The 19621-nt window shown below is 39.5% G+C and overlaps 1 protein-coding gene across 1 annotated transcript; it reads left to right on the forward strand.

The window, feature by feature from the left end:
* The first annotated feature begins 1500 nt into the window (after positions 1-1500).
* Positions 1501-18811, forward strand: LOC143214371 (uncharacterized). Its single transcript, XM_076435337.1, has 17 exons — positions 1501-1848; positions 4234-4297; positions 4799-4904; positions 6077-6175; positions 6399-6582; positions 6855-7041; positions 7885-7973; positions 8384-8657; positions 10201-10300; positions 10401-10553; positions 10714-10909; positions 11320-11498; positions 13288-13648; positions 14235-14581; positions 14727-15047; positions 15767-15880; positions 17104-18811. The coding sequence occupies exons 1-17, from the start codon at positions 1815-1817 to the stop codon at positions 17242-17244; spliced, it is 2949 nt and encodes a 982-aa protein (XP_076291452.1). The 5' UTR covers positions 1501-1814; the 3' UTR covers positions 17245-18811.
* Positions 18812-19621: the final 810 nt, after the last annotated feature.

The raw sequence follows: 19621 nt of genomic DNA on the forward strand, positions 1-19621 counted from the left end.
AAATCTCGAGCTAATCTTTTAAAGGTCATTGTGAAGGGGAAACTTTTCTTCAAAATATCACTCGAAACCAAACCGAAAAACAATTTTTTAAACTCCAGTTGTACAGAGTTAGAATATTTTAAAAAATTTGGACACGGGGTTACAGGAATTCAAAGATCTACCGACTACAATTTATTCCTTTGACTTTGCGAAGTATTTCCTACTTTTTGCTACTATTTTGACAGAACCCAACAAGATGGCGGCTGCAGTAAAGGTAGGAAAACGTCAAAGGATAGAAACTACATCGCCCGGCAAATCGATCGGTCATGGAGTTTTTCCCGGCGATTAACCCGGCCTGTTTTTCTCGACGTTTTAAACACGTTTGGCGAACGATAGCGTTAGTCGTTGGCGAACAACCCTTATTGGTGTAGTTAGCGTAGACAGAGGGCGAATCGAAGGCCGGCTGACTGGAATAGTAGAGGAGTGGGGGAGGGAGTAGGGAAGGGTCGAGGCAACTTAAACAGCGGGTAACAAGAAGTAGCAAGTAATAATTGAGTCAGGCAAGTATGCCGCAGACCATACCGGCCCCGGACTGGAGAACAGCGATGTGGATGTACCTGACCGGAATTCGAAAACAGACGAGAGCGGGGCGGGCAATTCCGGCGACTTCGACGATGGAGAAGATGGCTTCATGGTTGTGTGTTCCGCCGATCGCACAGAATTTCGGTGTTTCCACGGGAGAATATTCACGCCGGCCGCGGCTCTGCAATCGAATCCGATCGGGTTCGTGTTACAACGGCAGAATCACTTCGCTTCAACTTGTTAACGCTTCGGATGGCCGCCGGAACTTCAACTGACAATGAGCTTCGTTCCGCTTTTAATCAAGCAAACACCGAGCAAATCGACACGGTCCTTGTTATCCTTATATGTATCTTTACGCAAATCCCCGTTCTCACAGGTCTCCGGTAGAAATTCGAATAAGAACGAAAATGTGTTTTGTTCAGTAGAAAGTCGTTTTAAATTAGAAGAAAGACCAAATTTTTAGACTTCAAAAAATGGAAGAAATTCTATTAGTTTTTATTCATGCAAAATGCTTCAAATTCAAGCATAGAATAGTCAACGAAAAAGTTTTCCTCGTTCGAAGAAATTTGTATCCTAAACGAAAGTCAATGCCTAAATATCTCCTTTATTTTTAATGGCACAAAAAAGATATTTTTGGCATAATTTAAATGGTATCGACGGAGGAATATCATAGAAGAACAATTTCTTTTGTCCGGTTATTTTTTCATAGTTTTTTCGAGGTGATCGTTATTTTTTTATCGGGAAAACTTATGTTTTTATTCCATCTCATAGCGACTGAAAAAATACATTTGAATATGCTTAAGTCATTAACAAAATGGAATAAAAAAGAAATAAGTTTTTCCGGTAAAAAATAACCGGATAAAAAAAATTGTTCTATGATATTCCTCCTTCGCTACCATTTGAATTATGTCAAAAATATTGTTTTTGTGCCATTAAAAATAAAGGAGATATTTAGGTGGCCTCCTTCAGCTAAGACACCCTGTATAAGAATTATAAAAATTTCACATATCACACGAATTTAAAAAAACGAATTATGTATGTACGTCCCGCTCCAATTAAAGAAATTCAGGGACGGCAGAAACGGGAGACACGATACTGGTGGATAGGTTTCCGAAGTTGCCCGTATGGCGGCGATATGAGCAAACCGATCTGAGACCGTCGACCGTCCCGAAAGATTTCGCTGTCAGCGATCGACACGAATCAGGCTGCGAGACGTCCACGTGGAAAGTGATTCGGATTCACGACTGAGAGAAATGTCCCAGAATAACCTTCTACAAGAATACAACTGTAAGTATCATCCGCAAAAACTATTACATCGCACTTCGATTTAGTTTCTCTTCCGGTCTCTGTTTTGATTTTTTCCGCTCGGTTTATTTCGTTTTCGCGAACCGACGCGAATTTGATCGCGATACGCGACTGGCTGTGTCCTCTCCACGATCCGTCACGCCTCCGGCTGTGAAAAATGAGCTGTGATAATGGCGGCTTTCGTTTATTTGCAAACAGCAGCCGGAAAAAAGGCGAGGACCGTGGGGACATTATATTCCTGCCGGTCAGCGTCCCCGCGAAATTGATAGTCTTTTTCTCGCCTTCTTTCTGGCTGTTCGCGAACCTCCGATTTCATCACAATGGCTACCGATCTCGTCCATAATTTTACGAAAAACTCTAATTTATTCTTTCTAACTGCGGAATGTTCTCTCATTCGACCGGGGTAAATGCTTTTTCGTGTTTTCGATCGTAACGCGCGAGCTTGCCGGCCTTTTCCTCCATTCGCTTTGCGTTCTGGATTATTCGCAAAGAAGTTTGTTTTCTATTGAGTCCTGACAGTGAATTTATGTGCAGCTTCGAAGTATTCGCTTTTAATATCGTCGGCAATTTATTAAATTTTGCGTCGGCCAGAAGAATCGTTTGTATGAGTAAATATTTGTGGCATTGTAGGTCTGGTAATTTATTTAATAGTTTTGCTAGTGGAATTGATGTTTTCATAAAATATTTTCGTGTTTCTTGTACCTACTTGATGTTCAGAATAGAGTGAACGAACTATTATAAGACTATTCACACGGCTGGGTGCAACATTGTCCGAGGCGCGTCATCGAATCGCGATACATTGTATGAGAAGGTGCTCGTCTCTCCATTTCCATTTAAACCAGTGCCTCTCAATCGTAATCATTAGAATACGAACTTTTATGTGGAATAAAAATGTTCCCCTTCCACGTACTATTAATTCTGAAGCATGAAGCATTATTATTTCGAGTTTACTCGCGTAATTCCTGGTTCAACATTTAACCAGCCAGCTTTCACAAAAAATCCTCGTTTCAAGTATTAAAAATATCCGTTTTCCAGAAGAAAGCAGAAAAATTGCCAGATGCATGTCCTAATTCCGAATTCATTTTGATATTTGAAATTCTTTTTACGGTCGCGTTAAAAAGGAATATTCTGTTAAAGAATCTCAAAGGATTTCCATCGAGGTTTGAAACGGGAACAAAAATTATAGCCCGAAATTCGGGCGTTTAATCAATATAATATAAGTAATGCGATTTATTCATTCGTCCCCATTACGGATTCTTTTAGTTGAGCGCGATCAGATTGCGCAAAGTGCATAAAAGATTTGCTGAAGTAACTGTAGCATCAGCAAGCGCAGTGGGGGAGTGGATTATTAAATGAAAAAGAGCGAAAGACTATCATGGGATATTTTAAAATTCAAGTGTATCGTGCTCCACATTTTTCGAGGAAAATCTTGAACGCGAGCTTTCTGTTAGGATTTATTAAATTAAAAACCATATTTTTGAGATTCTACAGTTTACATTTTTTCTACGTTTTTCGCATATGTCTACTGAATTTAAATTTGGATACATGAAATTGTGAAGTCTGTTTGTAATTAGGGTAATGATGATTAAACGGTGGATTTTTATGCGCGACTAATTCGGTACTGGCAGAGAGAACTTTTTCCCCTTAAATTTAGTCTATTCCAATCATTTGGCGACTCTGACCGGAATCGCGTGACAGTTTTCATCGAGAAAGCATTTCTCAAGTGGACGCGCTCGCGTTTCGATAATTCGTTACGCTTCGTCCCTTCGCGAGAATATAAACGGATCGCCTGAAAGGTTCAAGTGTCTCCCGACGAGCACAGAAAGGAATAGAATTTATTTTCTATGCTGCTACATAGAGTGAAATTTATGGGCAGACTCCAATATGCACAGGCTACAGGTTACGGCTACAGCACGAACATTACCAGATCTGCTTTAATAAACCGGTAAATTAAAAACTTTCAATTTGATAAAAATTTTGTTCACTTCTGAAGAGTTTCATTATAAAATTTTGCATGTACCAAAGGATTAAATACTATTAATTGCAGAATATCACGCACTTGTGGCATGTAAAAATTAAAAAATATAAGGAAGCGTTTGTTTCCCACAATTTTCTATAGAAAAATTAAATTTCGCATGAAAATCCACTAAGAAAATTATTTTTAACAGAGAACGAAAGTAGTTCAAAGAGTATTGTAATAGTTTTTAGTGTTTCTTCTCGTTAGAAATATTTTCTTCAGACGTTTATATGTGTACCAGGGCGAATAACAGTTTTTTAAAAATTATTCCGCGCAAGCTCGGCTATGCGAAATGATTACTCCTGCGAAAAAGACAAGTAATTTTCACAAAGCACTGTTGCACTTTGTAGGGGAGACCCAGTACGAAGATTCACAGGAGCAATTCTCCCGTCCTATTTCGGACGAGGTTATCAGGTGAGCTTAAAACATTAACATGCATTCCGGTTAGGGCCGAGAGTTAGGTCAGGGTTAGACCTAAGTGATTACGGTGTAATCAAGTTTATTCTCGGATTTAATCCCGGATTTTTCCTATTCCACTAAATAAGTTCTGACGTTTACAGATAACGGAGCAGGGAGTCTTGAGGGAAAATTTTCATTTTGTATAAGCCCCTTTAAATTTCCTGACTCCGTAAATAAATTGTAACCGAAATTTCACAAGAGCTCACGCGACGATAATTTTCAGTCTGCAGATTTTGGAATTTTTTTGAGGCACTCGAAAGTTTAAAATGTAATGGAATAATAAAATTTAACAAGACTTTAATCTTCAATTTTAACTTCACGAATTCTTTAATAAACTTGATTCTTTTTGTATCTAGTTTTCGTAAGTTGTGTAGCAAAATCAAAGATAAAATCTGTTTGTCGTATTTTATGAAAAATGGGAATATTGATAACAGAATTTGTTGATTGTATTATTAGCGTTTATGAAGTTTATGTGAAGGAAGAGACTACAGGTTCCGATGGGAGAAACGACGTCACTATTCTTCCCGGTTTGACTTCCGCCAATGAACATCAGTTGATTCAAGTAATCGTCGTTATTAACATTTTTAGTTTATTACTTATTATTCGATATACAGTCGGTATACAAAGTATTCGTACTCATTTAAAAAACGAATAACTTTTTCAAAAGTGGACCCAATAGCTTGAGTTTTTTTCAGACGTTTGATGGATTAGTTTACTAGCTAATGTGTAAATAATTTTTTTTTTTAATTGTTATTGGTGGCAATTGCGGAGGAAAAAGAAAAGGTCATGATTTTTAAATGTGTTATCTGTGTCTGTAATGAAAATTTAAAATATGTATATTGTAAATCTAATTGTAAGTTAGTTCTATACAGAGTTGGGCAGTAATTAATTACATGAGTATTTAATTCATCTTCAGTTACACGTGCAAAAGTAAACTATAATTACAATAAGAAAACGGTTAAATGGTCCAAAACATAAAAATTAGTGGTTTAAAAGAACAATTACACTGAAGTAATCGTTAGACTCAATTACAATTTCTGTAATCGTGTTAAGTAATTGCAATTACTCCTTTCACAATTATTGTAATTATAATTGTGGTCCGCAATTACAATCACTGGTCGAGTCAAAGTAATTGCAATTACCAATTACATGTAATTGTAATTTTATTTCTGCAATTTCAAATTACAGTAATTGGTAAGTCATTGTAATTGTAACTGAAATTACATTTTGCCCAACTCTGGTTCTATGCATGTACAAAGTTTCATTGAAATCGATCAAGGTTCTTATGAAATATAATTGATTGAAAATAGCAAAAATTGTAAGAATCTGCGGATTAAATGAATCGCAAATCCTAAATTCAATTATTTTTACATCTTACATTGCCCATAGCTTTTTTATGCGTCAACCGATTTCAATGAAACTTTGAACATGTATAGAACTATCTTAGATTTACAATATACGTGTTTTAAATTTTCATTACAGACACAGATAAAACATTTAGAAATCATGACCTTTTCTTTTTCCTCCGCAATTGCCACCAATAACAATTTTAAAAAGAATTATTTACACATTAGCTAGTAAACTAATCTATCTGACGTCTGAAAAAAACTCGAGCTATTGGTTCCACTTTTGAAAAAGTTATTCGTTTTTAAAATGTGTACGAATACTTTGTACACCGACTCTAAAGTATCATTATTCCTGTAATTTATATATAAATAATTTATCTGCGATTAGAATGATTGCATGAACCTGGACGTTGCCATAGATTCTGAGGTGATCAACAATGACGACAGCGTACCGAAATTCCTTGGCAAGGATGCATTTAAGTACAAGGTAGACATTTTGAATTATCGAAGTACTTCTGAAATGTTCCTTTTAATAACAGAATGTTCCTATTAATATCTGATGAACGCATTAGTAGATGTTACTTTCCAATTCACTTCCTCCTAAAATATTTCAGTTTAATTAAATTCTCGCGTTGGAAGTTTCAAATTTAGACTGAGAATAAAATATGGAATTTAATCATTCGTCATTATAAATGCACAATTCTTTTCAGATATTGGATCAAAATATCGCTCCACCGGAAAACAACGTCATGGTGTACTCGCATCCGATGGTCGAAGGCCCATCATCGTCTACGACTCACCTAATCGACAAAGATGATCCAAGATCAAAGCTTCATTTCGTGAAGTACCTGAAACGCGATGGGAAAACTTTGAAAATTTGGGAATGCGGAATCTGTGAGTAACAAAAAAAAATTGAATCAAGTACTACAAACATTCAGTTACGAAAAAAGATCTTATCCACTTTAATAAAAGAATTGCTCTGGTAATTCTGGTGTTACAATAAAAAAAAAGGGAAGAGATATCGCTGGCTTCTGGCAATGCGACTCTCGGCTCTTAAATCGGGTAGGACAGAGTGGCATTGTGTCCGCGATGCGATCGACAGTCGGTTAAACACTCTCCCCCCCCTTAAGAGAAAGAAGTACTGAGAAGCTTAATATTCGAACTAGGTTCGAAGGAGTTCCGGCATCAGTACACCTTGATGAGACATTTGCCGACCCACACCGACGAGAGAAACTTTAAATGCGAGGCTTGCGGCAAAGCTTTCCGCCAGCTATCGACACTGAGCCAGCACAAGGCGATACACAGCGACGCCCGGCCGTACGTTTGCGAATTTTGCAAGAAAACTTTCAACAGGTCAGCAAACGAATCGATACGCAATTTCTTCATGACACTCCTCTCTGCATCCGAATTGGTTTCGCGTAACTTTGCGATCGTATGGAACCGTCAATACCGTGTTTCCCGTTTCCTCTTCGGCTCGGGTACCTTACCCAACCGTGAACCATCCCCGAATCTGGTACTCGTTTAAAAGGGTATTCTTGCGTGACGGGTCATCCTTTCTCCAACTTCAAGTTTCTATCTACAGCCTCTTCTCCTGAACAGGGTTATACAATTTTGTGAGCTTATTTCAAAAATTCTGTATTCTTTTTATGTATGCTAGAAATATTTATCGTTTTGGACTCGTTACACTGGAATTCCTGTAACTTTTATGCCGCGTTTGTACTGTTCCAGCGACGGGAAAAACTGCGCAGAAAAATTCGAAACTACAATCTCACCCACAAGCAAGGAAACTAATTATGCGCGCTTAACCGAGCACGTCGGGTCATTAGCGTTTTGAATCGCGGCGCGGATCGCGGGCCGCGCGATTGTCGGGAACGGCAGAAGAAAATTTTTAACGAGCCTGACGTTTCTGTCCTTTTATGAATTAACTTTAATAAAGCGGGACTCTCTTTTAAACGACTCCGCTTAAGCGCGTTACGGGGATACGACGAGTAGACTGATTCATTTTCGCGCCCCTACATATCCCTTTCTCTGGGACAAATGTTTTAAATATTGCCTATACGGACATGCTTGTTTCTGCGTTTTCGCAGTGGTCATTATCGTATATTTTATTAACTTATATTTATATTATGCATTAATGACAGAATCTTATTTGTATTTTTAAATGTTATACTCAATTTGATATTTTCGATTTCACAGGGTATCCACGTTAATCTCTCATCGAAAAACACACTCGGAGCACAAGCCACACAAGTGCCAGGTCTGCGGAAAAGGGTTTCATCAAAAAGGTATCGAATATAATAATTGCTATACATGACAAAAAGGTAAATACATAAAAATTGTGAAAATTTGCAACGTTCACGGAAGACATACAACAACACCAAAAAAAAAAAAAAACAGTTACAAAGAGAATAAAATATATTTCTTGCCATGACTACATGTGTTCAAAAAATATTCAATGGCTTCATAAAAATAAAATCGTTCGACCTCAATTGACGAGCTGCAATCGCAAAACAATTTGGTTCTCACCGATCGTTAAAAAAGCGGTATGAAAACCGGATATAGTATCGCATAAAACTTGTAAAATCGAAACGCGAAATCGTCTGTAACTGATCGCGATACCGCGGGGGGGTGGTCGGTCAATATAATTCTGGGGATGATTACAAGCTTTAATGGTTGAACACCGTTTCGTTGTCAGGCAATTTGAGGAACCACGTGTTTACTCATACGAACGAGCGGCCGTACAAATGCGAGCTTTGCGGCAAAGGCTTCAATCAAATGTCGAATTTGGTCTGCCACAAGGTCAAAGCGCATGCACACGCGGAGAAAATGCAGTACGTGTGCGGAATCTGCGGCAAAGAGTTTCCGCGTCGATTCTCTTTGAGATCGCACGAGGAGTACAAGCACGGCATAAAGTATCGACATCCGACATCCTCGCAGCCAGAAATCAACGATCCGAACGTCATAAGAAAGTAGGTAGACGTCGCGGCGCAGACGTCGCTTAATTTGCTACCTGACGGACAGCCTTTCTCTCTCCTATGGATAAATGAACGCAGCCTGAATGTTAATCTTTCTGGTCGACCTTCCTTCCCTCACCCTATTCTCCCCCTATTTTCTACATATAGGGTCTGTCCGGAAAGTAATGCGACCACATTTTTTTAAAAATCTATTGAACATATGAGTACAAACCTTTAAAATTCTTCAAAGTAGGATCCTTGGGCGTCGACACATTTTTTCCAGCGCGATTTCCATGCTTCGTATGCTCTCTGGAAGGCGTTTTTTGGAACCTCTCGTAGTACCTTCGTCGCAGCCTCGTCGAGCACTTCCAACCAAAACTTTTCCGTAGATTATGGGGAAAACAGTAAACGGTACTTCTTAGTTGGATCACAACACTTCTTCAACCCCCGTACAGTCCTGACTTGTCTCCCGCCGACTTCTCCTTGTTTCCAAAAATTAAAAATGTGCTAAAAGGATGCCATTTTGAAAGCGTGGAACGCGTCAAAGAGGCTGTGACGAGGGTACTACGAGAGGTTCCAAAAAACGCCTCCCAGGGAGCATACGAAGCATGGAAATCGCGCTGGAAAAAATGTGTCGACGCCCAAGGATCCTACTTTGAAGAAATTTAAAGGTTTGTACCCATATGTTTAATAGATTTTTTTAAAAATGTGGTCGCATTACTTTCCGGACAGACCCTGTATACAGGGTGAGTCTTGTAACGTGACGATCTCAAATAACTCGTAAGTTATTTGTTGTACAAAAACAATGTTCAAACAAATGTTGTATGGTTCCTAGGGGGACATACAGTGCTGCAATCTGCTTTTTGTTACTTCGATTTTTTATCAAGATATGCAGGTCACCTTCAGTTTTTTAAATAGAATGCCCAATATTTTTACTCGAACTCGGATGAAGCACAAAATTTTATGTAAAAAAGTATTGACCATCGTGTATCGTAAATCGAATAGTTAACGACATATTATCGATATAATTTCCCATATGTATAATAGCTGTTATCTGCAACCTAGTAGGCGCTTGAACTGATATCTCTCAATTTGAATAAGTACATATGGAAAATGATTTCGACAATATCTCGTTAACTATTAGATTTACGATACACGAAGGCCAATACTTTTTTACATAAAATTTTGTGCTTCATCCGAGTTCGAGTAAAAATATTGGGCATTCTATTTAAAAAACTGAAGGTGACCTGCATATCTTGATAAAAAATCGAAGTAACAAAAAGCAGATTGCAGCACTGTATGTCCCCCTAGGAACCATATAACATTCGTTTGAACATTATTTTTGTACAACAAATAACTTACGAGTTATTTGAGATCGTATATCTCTTTCGCTCTTTCTTCAATAATTTTCAGCAAACTTGATCTCCCGTCGATCCTCCTACGGGAATTCTGGTCAAAGCTTTATGATATTCTTATGATCATTACATTTTCATAAAAAAATGCATTTGTATCTGGCACATTTGTTTCGCTGACATTGATAAAAAAAATTAATTTTTAGTAAAAATGTGAGGATCGTGCATCTGCCAATCTGTGAACGCAATCAGACCATCGAAGTTAGAGAGAAAGACCCACTGCTTGTGGTTCGTAGCCCACCTAAGGTATCATCTGCCATATCAAGTTTTTATGTTTCATATGATAGTAGGTAGCTAGACGAATAAATGTAACAACGATAAAATGATAATAAATGTTTCTTAAAAGTCGGATGTCATGGAATCCGTCGTGATTGATAAGATCGACACCAAAGCGATGGAAATGGCATTGTTGGAGAACCAAACACCTTTCGCACTTTTCAAGCCTGCCAAGGGAATTCCTGTTCTCGTGAAAGTGTCGCCGACTGGAACTCATAAAAATGTGACTTTCTGTTTAGTCCTGTTTTGAACTCTCTTTTCGCTAAATTAATAAGCCGATGTTCAAACGTAAATTTTTAGTTACCAGGATTGTTACAAAATATAAGCTTGAAATTATATTTTATTTTCCAAATATAAAATATTGTCGTGCAATTATTTGATAGATCCTGACACCGGCGACAGCAGAAGATCTACGAATAGCCGGAAAGATGACCCTGAGCCCAACGATCACGCCGGACGCCGACAGAATCAAAGCAGTGCAGATAAAGGTGCCCGTGGTTGCCACTGTCATCCAACGCGTTGATCCCGACGGAAAAAACAATTTCATAGTTGAGCCGCCTGGTCCGGAAAACGAACACGGTGAGGATTACCTTCGTATGAATAATCACGAACACAAGGGACGATCAGGAACGAGGGATATAAAAAAAAATAGACAATTCTACAGGGAAGGATTAACGAACGAATTAAAGAACTACAGGAGGGCGGTCTCGGAATCACTCATTTCAAATTCGTTGCTTTATAATTAGAAACATAAGTTTACAAGAGAACAGATTTTGCAAAGAGTTTCCGATATTACCACCGAACAATTGTAGCCAATAAAGTTGGTGATAATCGATAGATGGATCAAACAATTTCTGTTTACGGTGAAATCACAACCGGCGCGGCGCCAGGATTCAACGTCGTCGCACGACTATAATTGACTCGTTAAAGCGGCGATGTTTTTCAAACTGTCGTGGTAATGTGGTCCTTATTTGGTGCATTGTCGACAGAGAGCATAGTCACGGCATTGGATTCCCAGTTCACGTACAGTGAGGCCCCGAGAAACGAGCCAAATCGCCAGAATGGAACTGTTGTATCCCCGACGATGGAGGATTGCAACGAGTTGCTGGAACTGGCTGCCCAGGGCGGGATACAATTCGTGCGAGCCACCGAGGATGGTCGTTACGAGGTGATGAAGCAGATCGATCATGATTTTCCTACTTATTTCCACCCGGTTTTGCCACTTAGCCTGCCACCTCCTTGAAACGACTCCTGATTTTTGTCTGTTCTTCTCTGTGACGGAACTGGTCGCCATTCTTACTTTATAGAAATTTACAAAATCAAAATCTCGAAATGGATAGCCTAATTGAGCAATTCCTCTTTTCCATATTCTCCTATTTTTTATTATATCTTGAAAAGCACCAGCTTGTATTTTTTTTTTATTTGTAAGCATTTTAAACCCTTCTGGGTTTATTTTGCTTTACAGGAATAATATAAGGGTCATTTCATGCCAAATCGATCACTTTTTGAAGGACCATCGTCGATTTTGTTCTGAATGAAATATGTTGCAGTCCCTGTGAAATTGGGGGGGGGGGGGGGGTTAAGTCATAATTTAGAAACGGATGTACACGGCGTTCTTTCCCAGCTCATTGTGACGCCAATTTTAACGATACTTTTCCAAGGACTCATTTTAAAGGGGAAACTTCAAGGAATATTACCATATTTTTTCAATATTTGAATCACTAAGCATCATCATGGAGAAAAAGTAAAAAAAGAATTTGTTTAAATTTTTCGACATTATAAAGATGATTGTCGGGGTTGAAAAAATTATTTTGTAATAGCCCAATCCTTTCCGAACAAAACAAAAAAAATGTAGCTCAGTCGGACAAATAGTTCCTGAGATAAAAATTGAAAACTTTGAAGGCCTGCCATTTCTAAAAAAATTCGAAACCGGCAAAATTATAACTTGAACCCCCCCTAATTTCACACACACACACATGGGCTACAATATATTTCATTTAAAACAAAATCGACGATGGTGCCTGCAAAAAGTGATCGATTTGGCATGGAATAATCCATAAGTGAATACAATAATATATAATACAGTAATAATACAATAATAATACAAGTGAATGTGCGTTAACACTAAATATGTAAATTACAATCTTTGAAAAAAGAATGAATACTAAGACAAGCTCCAATATTTGGCTTTGCTATGAGTGTGTCTACATTAAGAGGACGTTGAAGGCCTATACTAAGTGCGCTTTTGTGGATCATACAATACGCATTCCTATATTATGTGATCAAGGGTTTCGCAGGCCTGATTGCATTTAACCTGGCTATCATTGACAATACCTACCCACGCTAGTGAAGCAGCTAGGTTATAATGATCGGCACGCATTCTGTTAACCGTAATGATAAAGCTTCTCCCAAGTTTTAAATGTGCGAACCAGGATACAGAGTTTTCATTAAAAAAATTCTGGAAGAATTCTGGAAGAATTTTTTCCCCTTAGAGACTAGTTTGTATTTGATTAAGTTTCTGCGAATATTTCAATGTAGTTAAATAGTGAAAAATTGATAATTGATCTGTTAAAGTGCTATAGCCTGTTTCTCGAAAGGAGAGGCCCCACCATCGGTCATAATAGCTGTCCACCCTACTATGATCGCTCTAAACTAATGACATTGGGGTGCTCGGAGCAGAGTGGACAGCTATTGTGACTATTAATGTATTTTAGGTCCCTTCTTCCGAAAAGCAATCTTGACAAATTGTTAACTGAAATCCAAAATTATCATTTAAAAATTCACTTCCTTAGTTAATTTTGTTATGCCCAAGTCCTGATCGATTTATGGAAAGTAATGGTGCAGAAATAAAAAATTTAGACAATTGAGTTTTGCTGGAACGCTGACAAAAGTCTGCTTGATGGAATACTTTTGTCGTGGATTACTGATCATTTTTCTGTGTTGATTGGGCTAATTAGGTGATGACTAACAGCGAAGCTTGCGATCTGATGGCGCAGAACACTCATGACGTGACGCTCCTCGACGGCGACGAAGCGGATGCGATCAATGTGATGAGCACACGTGGCAACGGGGAGGTGATCATCGGGGATTCGGATAATCAGATCATGGTACTTAACTCGGCCTCGACGCAGAAACCCATATCGATGGACGGTATCGAGATCCTCGAGGACAAAGACATCAGGATTCTCGACATCAAGAGCCTCGACGATCGTTTCGTGGACGGTATCAGTTTCCTCTCACAGCCGAAAATCGACGACTTAATCCTTGGCCCGAAATCATTGTCCATTGACGCAGACCTAGCGGAACACGACGACGAAGGTTCACATTGATTCAATTCCTATGCTTTTCAATATCCAAAATTCACGTTTCTTTCCATGTTCTCAGGAGATCTATTCTGGAATCTGTGGAACATGTGTGAAATCCATCGACCAATTTAGAAACATCGGTTGGAGTCATTAAATAGAAAATAGTTGTGAGAATATCAAGAAAATTGTAGAATCGAAAATAAGGAATTAATATTTAATTTGTTCTAATGGATCACTAGTCTGTTGATTTGATGTACAGCATTGATGAGAAAAGTAAATATAATGTTTGCTCGATAAATGCCCAAAATATCCAGCCTATAATTGTCCCAGAAATTTCTGGGACAATCTGTAGGGTCCTATCTGTAGCAATTGATTTTTTATTCTGTGTCGAGTTGATTCCTTATTTTTAAGATATTGAAACGAATTGATGGCAATAAGTTTAAATTTGAATGGAAACATTGGTTCTGAGAGTATCGCGAAGATAAATGGTTCTAAATTGTTCGATTGTTTAACGCTACCATTCTATGAACGTAACTATACTCGTACGCTGCGAGCGAGAAGAGTTTGTTGAAATATGAATACGCTGACTTTTATGATAGGTATAGGAGTACCCTCGAGTCAACAAGAGTTAACAAACATTCTCAGTCACCGAAGCGACATTTCCACTTTGTCAACCACCTCGCAACCTTCGATATCCTCCCTGTTATTGAAAAATCATCCCCCCTTGTCGATCCTAAGTGAAACGCTTCCGTATTTGAAGAGCAACACTAGTTTAACTGAGGATCTGAACATTCTCGGTAGTTCAACGATGGAGGAACATCACTCGGTCTATGAAAGCAAGATGAAACTGTCACCCGTATTCGACGACAGCGAACCTGACGGGGGTTTGATGCCCATTGGTCAATCGGACTTGAAGATTCTGGGAACCACGCACCAGAGTACAAAGGTATTTCATTCAAAATTTCACGATTTTTAAGGAAAGAGTTTCATATAAATCGCAAGAAGAATGCGTCAGTCTTTTTGTAATACTTTTACTAAATTAAAAATAATACATTGAGTATTCCACGTAAACGCTGAAATTTCACACGAAGGTTCACGGTAGCAGAACAACTGACAGCCTGCAATCTTCGAAGCTGTTCTCCGGCCTCGGCGAGGTGAAAATCCTGGGCCCGAAAAACCACAGTCAGGAAATTATGGCGTCCCAGTACTCGAACATGAAGCTGCTCACTCCGTACGAACAATTCTTGAAGAACACCGCGGTGAACACGAACGGCTGCGAAACAAACGTCGTGAACACTTCCGGTGGCTGCCGAAAGGAAGTGAAAATTTTGGGGAAGAAGCTGGGAACCGGTATTATTACCAGCACGGAGGATGGCAACGTAGTCGAGGTCGTCGAGGAGAAAACCAAGCTGGTAACAGATTTCCCTGATTATTGCAATTTCCCAGAGTCATATAACTCCTACCAGTCCTTAAGATCGCAAGATCAAAATATTATAAATCTATACGCATTCGATATGTTCATTTATCGTCATTTACTGGATCCGCAAGTAGGCTTGTTTGAATTTTAGCACTTAAATCCGACGACAAGTTGGTATTCATAGTTAATTCACGTGATAGTTGTTTTTTTTTTCAGTGACTCTTTTATGTTATAATTGTTCAAGTCACTAATAGCGCACTTTCTTTTATCATAATGTTTACTATTAATATAAACTACGTTGTATTTATATTCGTCGTAGCGGAATCTTTCGTTAGAATAATTATAATTTATGTTCCTAAGATCGTCTACATTTGCGAATTTACGTACATGCTATTTTTTATATATTTTTTTATGCTGTATTGATAGCAATAAAATGTGAATATTTCCTTGCACTATCCTCGATAGTGTCGCAATCGTCGTGATTTTATTTCAGTTTAATTTAATAACATTTACCAATTTACTTCTAATATTTTTGTCCCGAACATAATATTCGTGAAAGTATCGATCACAGTGCTGAATTGGTCACGGGTATTAAAATATTCGCTCCATATGTCATGAATAATCGTACCTGTAATTGCTTTATAAATGCTCTATTATTCTGTCGACACAGTCGGAATTAATCATTTTAAACGAACTCGTAATTATTCTTGAAAGATGATGGACATCGAAGGAGGGCTATGCAACAGCGCGGAGAGCACTGTGATTTCGTCCCTTCGTTTGGAAAGGCAAATAACCGAAAATAGCGGGACTGACAGCTTCTTGATTCAAGTAAATACAATTTAGCATTAGCTGATCCAGGATGTTTATGCAAATCTCCTTCCGAGAAAAAAGGGGTCTCCGATTTTCTACCCGCTAGGTTATGCAAAAAATTTGAGAAAAAAATGAATGACGGATTGTGAAAACAGAGGCTTCAGTACGATTCGTATTGGCAAAGTTATAACTACATTGCGGATTTTATGCATTTATGACAAAAATGAGTAGGTGTAATTCAAAACAGAAAAAAGATTAACAGAGTTTAACAGTGCCGACATACCCCAGTAAGCAAAAATGATTCGGGGCATGGCACAATCCTGGCTGCTCGGTCCATTTTAAGAGGGCAGCGTGCGCCGGGCTGGTGCCGAGGGACAGTGCTTCGATTGTGCCCAACATTTTTCGTACGATGGATGGCCGCTAGAGGCGCTGCGCGGTAAAACAGTAACGTATCTACTATTGGGTAGATGAAATGGGGTTCCTTGAGCACCCCGCAGAATTTAAAAAAATTTATATGATTTGATTCTGAAAAATGAATGTATAAAAAGTGTATTTGTGTATATTTTGTAACTCGTAGGACACGTCCTGGAGTCTTTTTGTCCGGTAAGATTATTTCGATACATTCCCGCCAATATAACTGTCTCAGGGCTCTGGCCGCTCTGCTACCCAATAGTAGATACGTTACTGTTTTTCCGCGCAGCGCCTCTAGCGGCCATCCATCGTACGAAAAATGTTGGGCACAATCGAAGCACTGGCCCAAGCTAGCTTTGCTGCCATGACCAGAATCGAGCCATCGTGTGCTTCGAGCGACGTTCGGCCAGTATAATGCTCATTAGGTGGCCTCCGCACGCTGGGCTCGATTTCTGCTACGACAGGCCCGGTTGTCGAGAAGGCTCCAATTTTTTGGACACTAATAACTGTTACTTGTAACCAAAAAGTGTAAAAATTTATATTTTTTAATCATTTTGTTCTTCGAATTTTTGTCTTCATATTTTGCGTAGATTATCTCAAATTTTAATAATAATAAACTTTTTAATAATGATCTTTATCGTAGAAAATTTTAGAATAACTATTATTCTTGTGGTCCCTGGTTATAACCGTTTAAACGTCGACAATGATTGAACTGCCGAAAACGATTAGCAATCGAATAGAGTCTACGTACTCGGAAAGCATAAACATCCTAGGTCCAGTGGAAGACAATCGGATCACCTGAACAAAGACCCTTTGCCCAATCAATGCAGGCCTACAGCCCATGCGGCTCGGACTTTCTGAATTTCGAGAATCGCCTGAAAGACGCCTCGCCCGGCAGCCATTTCGAGCGAGCCCAAAAGGATTCCAGAGACAGCTTTGGCTCCACCGGCGGCCTGCCCGATCTCGATTGATGAAGAATCCAATTCTTCCGCACTCCGCCCCTGCACGCCACACCGGCCCCCCATTTTAGCCTTGCTTCAGCTCCGCGAGCGAAAGAGTTTCCCCGAAACGACGTCGAAACTTCTCGCTCGGCGACCGTGGAAATCTTTTCCGTGGCCGGTGAACGATTCAATTAGAGCACTTCGGGCCCGGTGCGAATCGCACGTACGAGACCGGACGCCGCGCCGGTGGCTCAGAATTCTGAGCCCTGGATCCGAATTCGGAGCCGTGATATATCACCCTCTCCGTCAATTATATAGCGAAATTTTTAGGCAAAAATCACCTAGGCAACTTTAATTCAACCCTTTCCGGTCATATAGTGACTCGCGTGATTGTTTATACACCTTTCAAATCAGAATTACTTTGTTAAAAAAGGTTCAATGCCACCAATTTTTCTTCATCGAGATCAAATTCCGAGAATTTTTGTCTGCGTCTCCTGAACTTCATACAATGAAAATTTAGGTGTATACAAATTTGTGCGACCGACTGCCCACCGAATTCCCGCGATCGACGATCATAAGAGCGTCTCGCGGTTTGCTAGGATTAATTTTTGCGACTTTCGATAGAAATACACATTTAGTCGTGATAAATCGAAATTGACCGTCCCGCCGAGAAAATATCGATCTAATAACGTGTCCCGAAACGCAAATTGTGCGTGCCTCCAGAGAGAGTATGTCGAGCCATAAATCGAAAGGGGAGGAAAAAAAGTACAAAATGTCTATGTCGTCGGCGCGCGTGTTTTCGATCGTCGATCTGCATTCGCGGGGTCTCGCGATGTCGTTTCTCGGACGAATTTATTTTCGCGCTCGCGAAAAATAATAATCGGGTACGGAAACACAGTAGCCGAACTCGCGCGATGCTTTCTGTGACACTCGAATATTTGCATTCTCAGGAGGCAAAGCAATTTCGGGCTCTCGAAAAGGAATTTTATTGGAAATTGGATCGACGGGATGAAGTTAGATCGAATTTACTCTCTCTCTCTCTCTCTCTCTCTCTCTCTCTCTCTCTCTCTCCATCTTTCTATCTAGCTCTTTCCTTCTTTTTTTTAACTTGACAAAATGTATTTCGTCTATTGAATAGTGTTTTTATATTTGAGATTCACGGTTTGCTCGTGCCGGGGCTTACCAAATGAAACACAAATAAAAAGGAGAGGAAATAACGGGGAAAAATGGATATTGACGCGAATATCGAGGAATCTCCAGGAACGGGTGCATTATACCGTGGGCATCGGGAATGCAAATGAGCTTCATAACTCGCTGGGATGCTAATGATTTTACACGTCGGAGAAAAAGCTTGCATTTTTGCGCGTCCGCACCCGAGCCCTCTCTACCCTTTTTCTCCCTCCCTCCTCTCTCTCTCTCTCTCGCTCTATCTCTATCTCATTTTTCCGCTTGTAAATTTCGATTTTCGCGCACGTGCACACGTCCCCTGTTCAAATACGCATTGTTGATTATTCCAAGTTACTATTTTAACATGGACGATTACATTGTGTAAATTCGAATAGTATTTTATATTTGAATTTCGAGGTTGGAGAATAAATTGTATGCACAAAATAATCCGCCGAGTACGCAATTTATTTTTACCGGCGAACAGATAACGCTAAATTCCAACGTTTGTTTTACAGCCGGACGTACTCCATTTTGTAATAATACTTTCGTGAGAATCCCAGTGGATCTGTTGGAAATAATTGACCATGTCGGGGAAAGCTCATTTCACTTGGAAAATTTAAATAATCGTGGTAAATCGTTCGATTTCCCAATTTTCTTCGGTTCTTTTACGGATAAAAGCGTTTCTATTGCAAAGAAAAAAATTTCTAAAAATTCAGTACACTTTGCGCTTGCGAAGGCAGTGCAACTCCTTAAAGAAGTTCGATTGTCAGTAAGGAAGTACAGCATCACAAGAGTGGACCGTTGATTTCACGTTGTACGTCTCGCCTGGCATTTTCCGGCTCTGGCTGCGTAGCTTGCCGTGTAATACATGTTACGGTTCCCTGTCCCCGTTCTCCCGAAGCTAAAGGATCACCGAATTCGATAAAATTTACTCGGCAGAAGGTAACGGCGTATGTTTGCCGCGCGAACTTCCCAGCTACCTTCATTTCCGGCTCGTGTCCTCCTCTATTCTTTCGCTCTTACACGGTCTATGAAGCAGACTTGAATCAAGTTGGGTCAGGTCAGGTTCATGTCTCACGCCATCCCCGAGACAAAAGGAATCGTTCTCGGAAAATTTCTCCCAGACTGAACCAGTCTTTGCACCTATCGCCATCTTGGAGTTCTTCTTTGTATCGTCGTTCTCGACCCTGTTTCTGCTCTGACACCGTTCAAGCTTCTGCAACTTAATTATTCGATTGTG

The sequence above is a fragment of the Lasioglossum baleicum genome, chromosome 12 (assembly GCF_051020765.1).
Source record: "Lasioglossum baleicum chromosome 12, iyLasBale1, whole genome shotgun sequence".
NCBI lineage: Eukaryota > Metazoa > Arthropoda > Insecta > Hymenoptera > Halictidae > Lasioglossum > Lasioglossum baleicum.

What these genes read in the sequence shown, in the direction of transcription:
- LOC143214371 (XM_076435337.1), top strand. Translation starts at nt 1,815, where the DNA reads ATGTCCCAGAATAACCTTCTACAAGAATACAACT. An exon ending in TGGTTCGTAGCCCACCTAAG is followed by an intron (nt 10,301 to 10,400) that starts GTATCATCTGCC and finishes GTTTCTTAAAAG; the next exon opens with TCGGATGTCATGGAATCCGT. An exon ending in CCGAGGATGGTCGTTACGAG is followed by an intron (nt 11,499 to 13,287) that starts GTGATGAAGCAG and finishes TGGGCTAATTAG; the next exon opens with GTGATGACTAACAGCGAAGC.